This window comes from Drosophila kikkawai, chromosome X, assembly GCF_030179895.1.
Source record: "Drosophila kikkawai strain 14028-0561.14 chromosome X, DkikHiC1v2, whole genome shotgun sequence".
Taxonomy (NCBI): Eukaryota; Metazoa; Arthropoda; class Insecta; order Diptera; family Drosophilidae; genus Drosophila; species Drosophila kikkawai.
This window is the reverse complement of record NC_091733.1, coordinates 2,524,303-2,536,525: the sequence shown is the minus strand read 5'-3', so window position 1 is coordinate 2,536,525 and position 12,223 is coordinate 2,524,303. Positions and strand designations below refer to the sequence as shown.

General features: G+C 39.5%; 1 protein-coding gene across 1 annotated transcript in view; it reads right to left on the bottom strand.

Moving 5' to 3' along the window:
• ORY (Occludin-Related Y) overlaps nt 1-12,223 on the bottom strand; it is a 370,091-nt gene that overhangs the window by 31,375 nt on the left and 326,493 nt on the right. Inside the window, exons 5-7 of the mRNA XM_070288344.1 lie at nt 3,516-3,694; nt 2,812-3,455; nt 2,622-2,760 (exon numbers count right to left, since the gene is read on the bottom strand). Coding sequence (XP_070144445.1) covers nt 2,622-2,760; nt 2,812-3,455; nt 3,516-3,694 — 962 coding nt within the window. The remainder of the gene's footprint in view (nt 1-2,621; nt 2,761-2,811; nt 3,456-3,515; nt 3,695-12,223) is intronic.

Genomic DNA, 12,223 nt, shown 5'->3' with positions numbered 1-12,223 from the left:
AAAATCTTGCCGTTTTCGATTACCGGAGCAGGCCTGATTATTCCAGAATTTGAGTCAAATTTTTATGAAAATCGGACGACTATATCTATAAAACTGTAACTGTAAAATGTAAAATGTTATGAAATCGGAAATTAAGTTAATAACTCTTAAATTGACGGGGTTATAAATTTTGGCCAAAAAAGCGGTGGGCTGGACCATAGTGCAACGTGGGACGGCCACCAAACACTATTTTCGACAATTAATTTATTAAACACAGGCGATACAACGCACTCAAAAGCTTAAACCAATCAATGGAAGTTATCACTTTGAAAAATAAGTGTTTTTTGTCTCGATCCCACCGGACTAAATTTCACATTGCAGAGAAAAGAGAAGCGTATTTCCACACTGATCAAGAGTGACCGCAGCTTGCCATAATTCGCTTCGGGGATTTTTGTGTCACTATTCGAAACGGAGTATCGATACTTCATTTTGCCTGATCGTTTCTTTGCTTGAAAAGTTTAAATTTGACTATGCATAGAAAATAAAAGTTCTAATAATAGTAACAGTTTAATATATTCCTAATAATCTACAGCTAGAAAAGCCAAATCGCCCACTCTGCGGGGTGCGGGGTGTAGTAACCAAGGTTGGCTACAAGGCAACTTAATGGGGATGGCCCAAAAGTAGGCAATAGTGGCCCTATTTGCGATCTTATACAAATAGAAAGGAAAGAGAGTTATTCTTAGAGGTCGTGGCAAGGTCATATAGTGGTAAGAGCATATATTAAAAATAGCTAGTCGCTCTCGGATTCGCTTAAAAATGGAGTCCGCTGACAAAGTCATAGCGGCAAGGGATTCGGCGGGCTTGCTGGCGAGCGCTAGTTCTTTTCCATTCGGAGCATCGAAGCGAGCAGTTGGAGTCTGTGCCAGGACAAGTCTATAAAATATATTTCAACACAAGAAAAATATTCAAGTTAAAGTGTTCTTTTCTCTACGCTCAAACTTTGCTTGCTAAATATCAACTATCTGTGGGATACAGGGGTGAGTGTCGTCGATCGCGATTTATACCTAAAGAAGCCTATGTTAATTTGTGGATCGTAGCTCCAGCCAAATTGTCACTTGGAGCTGCTGTGATTGCCAGCCGGGATCGACGTCATCAGCCAACCCCCCTCTCTCGCCGCCAAACAACCAAAGCGAAGTCCCGTCTCTCTCGGCGATATTTTTTTTTGTGCAGTACGCACCCTGTGCCAGCTGGATGGCAGTGCTTGTAATTTTGCCGGAGCAAACGGACGCGCGAGCGTAATCGCGGCGGGCGAAGCGAGGAGAACCGCCCAAATTCCGGGGAAAAGCGTCGGAAAAAACGCTCGTGAAAGTGGCAGACGTGCGGCCCATCCGGGAGAAAGCGGCGCAAGTTTCGCCAGTGGAGGAAACAGTGAAAAATCTGAGGGAAAAAGCCCTTTAAGGAGGCCAAGCTGCCGGCATCAGCGATTTGCCGTCCGGTTCTAACCCCTTCTCTTCTCGTGAATTGCTAAATCAAAGCCAGCCGTAATTCCAAATTAATATTGGGTTTTCGGAAGTTTAGTGTATGTAGTTTTTTTTCTTTATTTTAATTTTATTTGTGAACAAGCAAAGAGAAAGAATTTTGTAAAAATGTGAGAAAAAGTTTAAAACAAAATGTGAAAAAGTACCGCAAACTCCAGCTTCTCTCTTCTCTCTTCCTTTTCATTCGCCGATCTGTTCTTGCATACACAGTAAATTAAATAAAAAGAGCTATGAAAATTTATAAGGCCAAAAATAATAATTAATTTGGAAGTAAAGAAAAAATTTGATGAATTAGTATTGGGATGGTATATCTCGATGAATGAAAATTTGTAAAAATAAATTAAGAAAAATCATGAATTGCTAAGCCTTTCGTATTGGGATCATGCAGGGACCCCGAACCACAGGAAATGACTAATTAATCGCAGCCGTTACTTTAGGGATCCCTGATAATAATGTCGCCAGGAGGCGAGGAATCAAGGAAGGGTGGGCGTAACAGGCAGCTATTGTCATCTTGCTGCCGCGCTTGCGATGTTTGTGTTTTTGAGAGTCAGCCGAGTTCATTGTCGTAGTCCTTCTTTTTGTTATGTCCGTCCCATAACCCGTCATATAGCACGCAAAATTAAGGATTAGTTTATTATAGCCTGACGATATAGGTAGCTCTGTGGACTTCCCACTCCCATATACCGACCAAGCTAGAGCCGGACACCTCACGTGCACCCGCAGTAGATACCGCCCAACATCAATCGTCCTAGCTGTACCTATCCTAGGTGATATGCTACAGGGGTGCGAAGAAAAGGAAGAGTTGGGTAGTCATCACCTCAGCGCTCTGTACAGTGTGCGGGAGTAAGAAAAAGTTGGGAAGTCAACGCTCTAAAGCTCGTTGTATATGCGGCGACGGTGAAAAATTGCATCAGATTATTTTCCCTGCACTGATAACTTTTATACATATAATTTTGTTCTTCCAAAAACAATTTTTGGTGATTTTGTATTGTATTGTATTATATAACCGTTTGTGATATATAGCTTTTGACCCCAAAATCAGTAAATTACTAAAAATACTAAATTTTAAAGTTCGCGCAATAACTGCAATAACTGCAACATTACCTGTTGTACAACTAATTTATGTTTTATCTCCCATGTTGGCATATGCGATAACGTTCGCTTCAGGGTCTCATTATTTTTTTGTGCTTCTGCCAATTTATTTTTTATGTTTGAATTTTCAATCGACTGCTTTAATGCTCGCCTGTTAATAAAAGTATTATTAACAAACACTACAGTCCGGGTTTTAACTTACTTTTGAAGAATTTGTAATTTTTCGAGTAACTCAAACTTTTTAGGATCTTCGCCCTTTAATATACGCCATCGATGCACTCCAGTAGGTGTTTTCGCATCTTCCGTAAGAGCTCGTATTCGTATGCGCTCTTGATTAAGAGCGCGTTGCAAGCGCACAATTTCTTTTCTCATATCAGCAGTGCTTTTAATAGCGTGCTTAAGACATTCACTTTCAGTGTGTAGGTTAGATATCTCTTTCTTTAATAATCGTATGTCTTCTACACGCTGATTGTATTGTGTTGTTCCGTTATCGAGTGCATTTTGGGCAATTTGAAGTTTTTCTTTAATAACAACAATTTCATCGTTTCTGCGCACTATTTGCAATCCAACCAAATTACGTTCCTTTCTCATTTCCTCTAACTCATGACGCATCTTCATAAATTTAAGCTCATCATTTGAAATTGCCTTTGCTAACATTTCATTTTTTGATTTCATTTCTCGCATATCTTTACGCAGCCCAGCAACCAAGTTTTCCTTGTTTTTAAGTTCAGATTGAAGTTCCTTAATGTAATTATTAAGATGTTCGATTTTTAAATTCAATGAATTTATTTTTACTTCATTTGTGCTTATTTCCGTGGTAAGCTGCTGGATTTGGTATCCCGATTTCTAATAGAAGAGTTGTGTGCTAGAAAATATGTTCGAAAATTAAAAAATTGGAACACTTACGGCTTGTAAAATTCGAAAATTATCTCTCTCCTGTGTTGTATTCTCTAAGTTACGTTGCAACATCATTTTTTCAGAATGTACAGATTCCAATTGCTTTTTGAAACTATGCACTTCACGCTGTTTTTCATGCAGCTTTTCTGTGAGATCATTTACCTGACTAGTTTTTAAAGATATTTGATCTGAAATTAGAATAATGTTAATAATTTAGTAATAGTAATGACAAATGAATAATGACAGACGTATTTAGGATTGGTATTTTAGTAGCATTATAGCCCTAATGTAAGTTAAGTACGTTTAAGAGAAGACCGTGTAGCTTTATTTAAGGGTGTTGACCCATGAGACGGTTTCAAAAATCTAAAACTTTCTTTCTGCATAACGGATGTCTCGATATTCGTTGCAAAAGTTACATAATTGAGAAGAAAAGCTCTGCAAGCTGCTTACCCCATCAATGATTTTCTAAAAAGAATTTAGGTTAGGTTAGGTTAGACCGGACGGCCCTCGAGGGGCTACACATAGGCCAATATGGCCCATAGCTATCCGGGGAAACTCCTGGATGGACATAGAGACTATTTATGCGCGTTTCGAGATCCTTGAATATCAAGGTGTTTTTCGCAAAGGCAAGGAGTTCGATTGGCTCCCTCCTGGAGGCATCTTCTAGCGATGTAAGAAATGGAGAGGCTAGGTCTTTCATTCTTGCCCTCGTTAGGGCCGGACATTTGCAAATGAGATGCTCCAAGGCTTCGGTTGCCTCGGATTCATCACATTTCCGGCATTTGGCGTTGTCGGTAATCCCCAGCTTGACTGCATGTGCAGCAGACAGGCAGTGACCTGTAAGAATACCCACTAACATTCTGTAGTCCTTGCGCGGAAGATGCCGCACGTAGTGAGTTAGTTTCTCGTTGTGCTCTTTGCACATGATTTTTCATATTCTGCAGGTTGTGGAATTACTCCTCCACCTGCTTTTTGCGCTTGCGTCAGCCCGTCTCTCTAGCTCGCTTTGGAGCGTTCTTAGGGAGATAGGGACGTTTTCTGTTCTTTCACTCGCCAGTCCAACGCCTTCCTTTGCAAGTTCGTCCGCGGTTTCGTTACCGTCTATGCCTTGGTGGCTGGGAACCCAGTAGATCCTCACTGACTTAGTCGTGCTTAGGCCATCTAGTGACTGCCTGCTTGCCAGTACATTTTTGGAACTTACCGCTGATGATTGCATGGATCTTATCGCCGCTTGACTGTCTACGAACAAACTGACAGCCTCATGTGGACGGTTTATGGTCTGCGCAAGCTCTGCTGCTTTCCTGATGGCGAATACTTCCGCCTGGAATATACTGCAGTAGCTTGGTAGCTCATACGACAGCCTCATTTCAGGGTCAGAACAGTATATGCCCGCTCCAACTCCTCCTTTCATCTTGGAGCCGTCGCACAGTAGCGCCTTTTCTCATTTTACGTTGCAAAAATCATAACTTTTGAACAAAATAAGATAACTAAATAATTTAAACGCCATTTGATAGGTAATTGTTGTAAAATTGACATATGTATTGGAAAATCTGCCACGCCCACTCATTCGCCTTTTTAAAGGGTATCAAAGTAAAGAAATATTTTTTTCTCAATGAAGACAATTTTTTAAAAATATTTTTTATTTAATTTTTTATCTTAATTTTTATGTATTTGCTCAGATAAAAAAAAAATTGAAAACTGAAAAAAAATTTTTTTTTTTATTTCAACGTGTAACCGCCACGCGCTACAGTTAGTATATTTTTTGGTTAGTATGAAGCTGAGTCGGTATTTTGGTATATTTAACCCTGAGTTGTTTTGGTTTTTGCTGTTGCATTTCCGGGGACGCAGCTCGACGCAGCAGATGTAAGTTGATTTTGGTCCAGAATAGATCCACAAAGGTCGTAGTTATAGTGTGTATAGTGGCTCAGCCCATCCAAAAAAGATATAGACTACTTTAGCCAGAAAAAAGTGAAAAAAATGGACACCTGGCAGGTAGCGATTTACCTGTGGAAGCCCTAACCCAATTCCCCTTTTTTTTGGATTGGGTTACAGATTATGAATGTGTCTATTATTTAAATTAAAATAGTTTTTGTGTAATACTACCTGAAAGTCAACAAATTTGTCCTTTTTTTCCTTATGATGCAAAAAAGGAAACAAAGTTCAACTTTGAATGCTCATATCTTCTACAAAAAAATCCGAAAATTGATTTTACAGCAGATTCTGAATCCATGGGAAATTTCCTGTCGAATAAGTATGGTTAAAATCGTTTTTGCGACAACGACCTTTTCGATTTTTGCAACGGCTTTTGTTCGAGAGGCGCTACTGTGCGGCGTAGGAGATGCCCGTGGGGGCATTTAGCGGACCAAAAGAAGATCTGGCTGCTTTGGCAAAAAATACATCTGGAGTAGTTTTTGAATTATAATACATATTGTGTATTTTGTTGGCGTGTAGCTGTCGCTCTTCGCATGCGACTCTTCAGCTCTTTGTAGACCACACAGCCTCTGTAATAAGCTGAATGGTTTCCTCCACAGTTTCCACGTTTTTTCGTGTTGCGGTCTTCTTTGTTCGCAGGGCTGTGTGCGGAGTTGTGGAAGTCTCCACAGACTACGCAGACTGACCGAAGGGTGCAGTATGTCCTTGTATGACCAATTTGTGCATTGCACAGGACCGTTGCGTTTGTGCGGTTCTTTCACGGTGATTCTTCGATGCAGTAGGAACTGCAACTTGTAGATCGGGTGAACTTCATTCTTCTTCAGGGCTTTACTGTCTGGCTCAAGATCGACTTTGAAAAGAGGTTGCGGCTTTTTGTTTTTGTTGATAATGTTGCTAACATTCTTGGCAAAGAAACCCTTGCCTTACAGGGCTTCTAGTATCTCAGAGGGGGCGACTTCTGGTTCAATTCCTTTCAGCACTACTTGCAGTCCCTTGCTGCTTTTTAGTTGGTAGGTGTAAAAGCTCTTTTTTGCTTCCTGCAGGTAATTAGACACAGCTCGAAAGCGTTCTTCTGTTTTGGTTTGAACTTTGGTTTCGCAAATGTTCCCTTTAATAATCGCAACAACATGAAAATTTCCGTCCCCGACTACCGCAACAATTTTGTTGACCAGGGCGTTTGAACTTTTCTCCCTTTTATATATAGGTGGGGGCTTTGACTGTTTTTGAGTCTCCTGCTCCGGCTCTGCTGGGTTATTCTCATCAGCTGCTAGCGGGGAAAATTTGTTGGAGTTGGTTGGGTCGTAGCTTTTGGTGACACGGTTGATCTTAGGTTTTTTACCAACCGTGTTATGTGGGCTGAGCTTACGCTTAATTTGGATGTAGCGATCCATGCCAGTCTGTATGGCTGGAACCGCTTGTTGCTTATCGGAGCTCACGGTTTTTGTTACCAAAGAACTTGGCGCTGCGGCCATTGGCACCGATTTTGCAATATTGGTCGTGGGTTTAGTTGTTTTTGTTGCTTTTGCTGCGTTTGCAGAAATTTCAGCTCTGCTTGTTGTTGGTGCGTCTTCCATCGAAGCCGGTGGTGGTGGGGTTTGGCAGTGGGAGCTCCAACATGTAGGAGCTGGAATGAGTAGGGCGGGAGAGCAGGAGCGCGCTCTCGTGCCGTCGGCGGTCAGTAGATCCGGGTTGGGCTTGGTAGACGTTTTTTCTGCTTCGATATCGCCAGTTGAGATATAAGAGAAACAAGCGTTTCTTTGGTTTACAGAGGTTCTATGCTTATTTTTTTGATAGCCGCTCATTATTTTGAGCTTGTTACGCGTGGCACCATATAAATTAACTTTGCAGCTCAAAAACACGTCTCACGCACTAGTGTCCGTATGTCATACGCACTGTAGGGCTATCTGACAGTACGTAGTTTAGAGTTCCGAATTTACTTTTTTACCATGAAAAACACTACAAGAATGAACCCCGCGTAGCGGTTGTCCGTAGGCACGTCTGCACTCGATGAAGGTCGAATGCGAATTGTTTAAGCTCACTTTGGTAATGCTTCGTTAACTCGATTTTTTTATTTAAATATTTTTTTACCGATTTCATTGATACACAATTTCAAAGCAGCTATGATCTTTGTAGGGTGTTTTAGAATTTTACATACAACAGTGTGTACATCTGTTGAGCCGCTAACGACTTTTCCGGAAGGTTTTCCTAAAATGTTCTTATGTAATAACCTTCTTCTGGCAATTAAAAATGTGAACCAAATCGGCCCAGCCGTTCTCTTGTGATGCGATTAGTAAAGTTTTTTGTCTCCATTTTTATATATATACTAGTAAGCCAGGCGAACTCCGTTACGCCACCTTCGGCAAATTATCCGTTTAATTAAAGTGCTCGTTGGTAAACCACTTTTTTTGTGATGTTTTGTGTTTAATGGAATTATCTAAGGACCAAATAGCCCTTGGGATGTTAAAATCACCAAGAACTACTAATTAAGTGGTCCCTATCCGAAATTCTTTTAGAGACCAACTGAATAGCGGAAATATGGTTTCAATAAATAGGAAGTTCCAAAAATGGAGGAATGTAGGAACATGTCTGATAGTCCGATCTAGCCGGTATACTGTGAACACAGCTTGAAAAACTTCGGAGCTCAGAATCTCCGGCTTTAACCAGGTTTCTGTAAACACAACACTTGGGAAGCAAATGTGACACTATTAGAGTACAATTTAGGAAGCTTACTGCGTAGCATTCTGATAGGAGATACCAAGGAAGTTTGTTATTTTTTTGGGACGGAATTGGAAGACGTTGAAGGCGCATTGGTCAAATCGGGCCTAGGAAAAGTAATTCCAACTGTCCTTTTTTCTCTTTCTTTGCTTTGAAAAAGAAAAAGAATTGCATATGCAATCTCTAAATAAAGCTTCTAAGCCCAACGTATACGACGTCATAAACAATGATGAAGTACGTAAAGTAGTGACCTTGCATATAAATGATACGTTATGTTTATTTAAACATGGCAAGAAAATTATTGCAAGATATGAAGTTAGCGATTTATATACTAATGGAGTTATCGACTTAGGTCAATTTTTCCAAAGGCTTGAAATGCATGCCGGTATAAATAAAATCAGCCAACTCAAAGTGGCACCGTGGAAAAATATCTTTGATAAAATATGAATAGATAATTTTAAATTAATGGGCAATAAAATACTGAAAACATTAAGAGTAGCGCTACTCAACCCGGTGACCCTAGTATCAAATGATAAAGAAAAAGAAGCAATTTTGTCTACATTCCATGATGATCAAATTCAAGGAGGTCACACAGGCATTACAAAAACCTTGGTCAAGGTCCAGAGACACTACTACTGGAAAAATATGTCCAAAGACATAAAAGAGTACATACATAAGAAAATGTCCAAAATGCCAAAAAGTAAAAATAACTAAGCATACAAAGACTCCTTTACTTTACTGACACACGAATAAATGCTTTCAACAGAGTGATAGTGGATACCATCGGACCACTACCAAAATCAGAAAATGGTAACGAGTATGTGATCTATCTAAGTATTTAGTTGCAATACCAATTCCAAATAAAAATGCTAATACTGTCGCTTAAGCCATATTTGAATCTTTTATCCTGAAGTACGGTCCAATGAAGACGTTCATTACGGACATGGGAACAGAGTATAAAAATTCTCTATAATTGATTTGTGCAAATATTTGAATATTAAAAACATTACATCTACAGCACACCACCACCAGACAGTAGGAACAATAGAAAGAAGTCATAGAACCTTTAATGAGTATATACACTCTTACAAAATGGGTTGACATATTGATTGGGACGTATGGCTTCAATATTTTGTATTTTGTTTCAATACGACCCCCTCTATGGCACATACTTATTGTCCATATGAGTTAGTATTCGGTAAAACAAGTAATTTACCGAAACACTTTAATAGCATAGATAGTGTAGAAGCACTTTATAATATAGATGACTATGCTAAGGAGAGTAAGTATAGATTTGAATTAGCTTATAAAAGAGCTAGAGTTATGTTAGAAGCAAATAAGAATAGGAATAAACTATTATACGACCATAGAGTAAAGGATATAGATATGTCAGTAGGTGACCAAGTTTTGCTAAAAAACGAAACAGGTCATAAGCTAGATGTTAAATATACAGGTCCGTATATAGTAACGGAAAGCTAGAGATAACATAGTAATATCAAATGATAAACGTAAGAAACAAACAGTTCATAAGGATAGGTTAAAAATCTTTATTTCATAAATTGCATTTAGTATGGCCATACACACATAAATGCAAACCCATACCTAAATACCCTTCAGTTCCAGAATTCCTCGCCCGTCCAATTCCTCGCGGTATGTTCGAAAAACAAAAACAAATTACATGGGCCTCGTTCAGCGAAGTTCGAAACAAAATAGCCGAAACAAATTCTACCTACGTTCGGCTACTGCCGAGGGCTTCACGAAGTTCGTTCTTCATATTTGTTATTGTTTTCGATCTACGTTCGGAGTAGCGGTTGCGAGAATCCGTAAATTAGAGAGAGATGGAGATGGAAGGAAGGGAGGAAAGAAAATTGGTGTCAAAAACAAAGAGTATTGCACCGACGTAAGAATGACCTTTTTAAAATAAGTAGAGTTATTTAAAAATATTTAAGATTATATTTAATTAATTTTTACGTATAAAATCGTGTGGGATATGAGCACGTAAGAAAATGTGCTTTAGACATGGCCGAAATGTTCATGTTTGATTATTGGCCCTTTGTGAATCTAATTGCAAGGCATTGCCTTGTCGGCTATACCCTGACACGCGCGAGAATTTTCGGTGTTCGGTTTTGTCTTCTAATTCTCTTTGCATTTTGAGTTGACTGCTGTTGCATTCAGAAGTGTTTTGCGTATTAGTTGCGTAAAAATGAAATATTATAAGGTAAGTGGAACTTATTTGAATTCAATTATTAATTTTAATTGCAGAATTGACGATTAAAATGGATGCGACTTCAACCTAGACGGTGTGAATGGGATTCAGTACGGATTTACAAAGTTTTTTTATCCAGTTTAAGTTGGTATGTACTGCAATTTACAATTTGATTTAAAAATATGTATGTACTTATGTATTTAATTTACAGATAAACAAGTATCTTAAAGGACCCAGCAGCCGGCAAAGGAGACTCGTGACACGCACTTATGTACATACATATATGTACATATGTACATACATACATATACATGTTTAACTTTGCAGAAAAATGTAATGCTACCAAAAAAGTGAAGATAAATAAAAAAATGCAATCCATAAATAAATAAGGAATAAATTACATCGGATTTTTACTAGGAAGGGTGGGGATTTTTCAGGAATTTTCTATAGATTTTCATCTGGGATTCCTGGCGGATTCCGCTAGCGAATCCTGCGGGATTCCGCAATGATTTTCTCGGGATTCCTCGACGATTCCCGCCAGCCATTACCGCGGGATTCCTCGACGATTCCTGCAGGATTCGAGTTCGAAATTCCCGGGGACTGTCCCGGGGGATTGGTGCGGATTCCTGGCGGAATTTCGAGATCCTCGCCAGGAGTCCCTTATGTATGAAAGTTCCTCGCCGCGTTGTATGGACGGTCCCGCGGGATTCCGCGGGAACTTATCCCGGTGCCCGGAGGAATCCTTGGGGAATCCGGGAATGGAACTGAAGGGTAAATACATAATTACCCATACCTAAATACAAAAACAATTAAAAGTGTATTAATTAGAAATCTTATTATAAAATAACTTCACTACATTACGTTATTTTTCAAAAGGAGGAGATATGTGTATGCACACATATCGAATATCCACTGTACCAAGAGTACTTAAAGGGTGCGCACTGTAACACTTGGTTGGAAGGAATTTTTGATCTTTGTTGGTCGTGGTAACAAAACGCCCGGTCGGTGGTGAATTTACCCTTGAATCTGAATGCAATTTCGAAAAATTGAGAGTTGTTCATTTGATGATAAAGGGAGGCTGGTGTTCAGAATTGTATGCGAATGCAGCGCTATTCAAGTTTTAATTTGCGGTTCGTCTTCCTCTATTATTTTGTCGGGCTTGAGGTGCTCTTTGTGCAGCGCGAAGGTGTGCCATTTGGGCATGGTACATTATGCAGTACATATATACATTTTACAACAATTACCTGTCCAATGCCGTTTAAATTATTCGATTACCTTATTTGGTTCAAAAGATATGATTTTTGCAAAGCTAAATGAGAAAAGGCGCTACTGTGCGTCGTAGGGAAGACTTTTTGAATGAGGTTCGTAATGCTCAGGGATACCAAAAGGTTGTTCTATTTAAGAAGCAGGTCTCTGAATTGCTCGAGGAGGTCCAGTGGGAAGATGCCGAGGAATTTTCTGATGTCGATGGCAATTGGGAAGTCGGGGCAGTGGCGCTTATCTGCTGGAACTGCCATAAAGAGGGCCACCGATATCAAGACTGCAAGTCTAAGAAAAAAGTTTTCTGTTTCGGATGCGGCCTTATGAAAACCTATAAACATACTTGTGTTCGGTGCCAAAAAAACGCAAGGACGAACACAGGCAGCTATCGCCAATCGACCTGTGTTCAACCAAGCAAGGCAACCAACGAAGAAACGAGTCCCCAATTGAGATTCCTATTTCTTGTGAGTCTGAGTCTATTGAAGAAAAAGAATATTCGAATTGTTGGCCTAAGCTAGTTAGTAACAATTTTAGTTTAAATAGTCAGGAATTTCATAAAAGAAAAATATCTAGAAACACGAAAAGATTAAGAGCATTTTGGAAT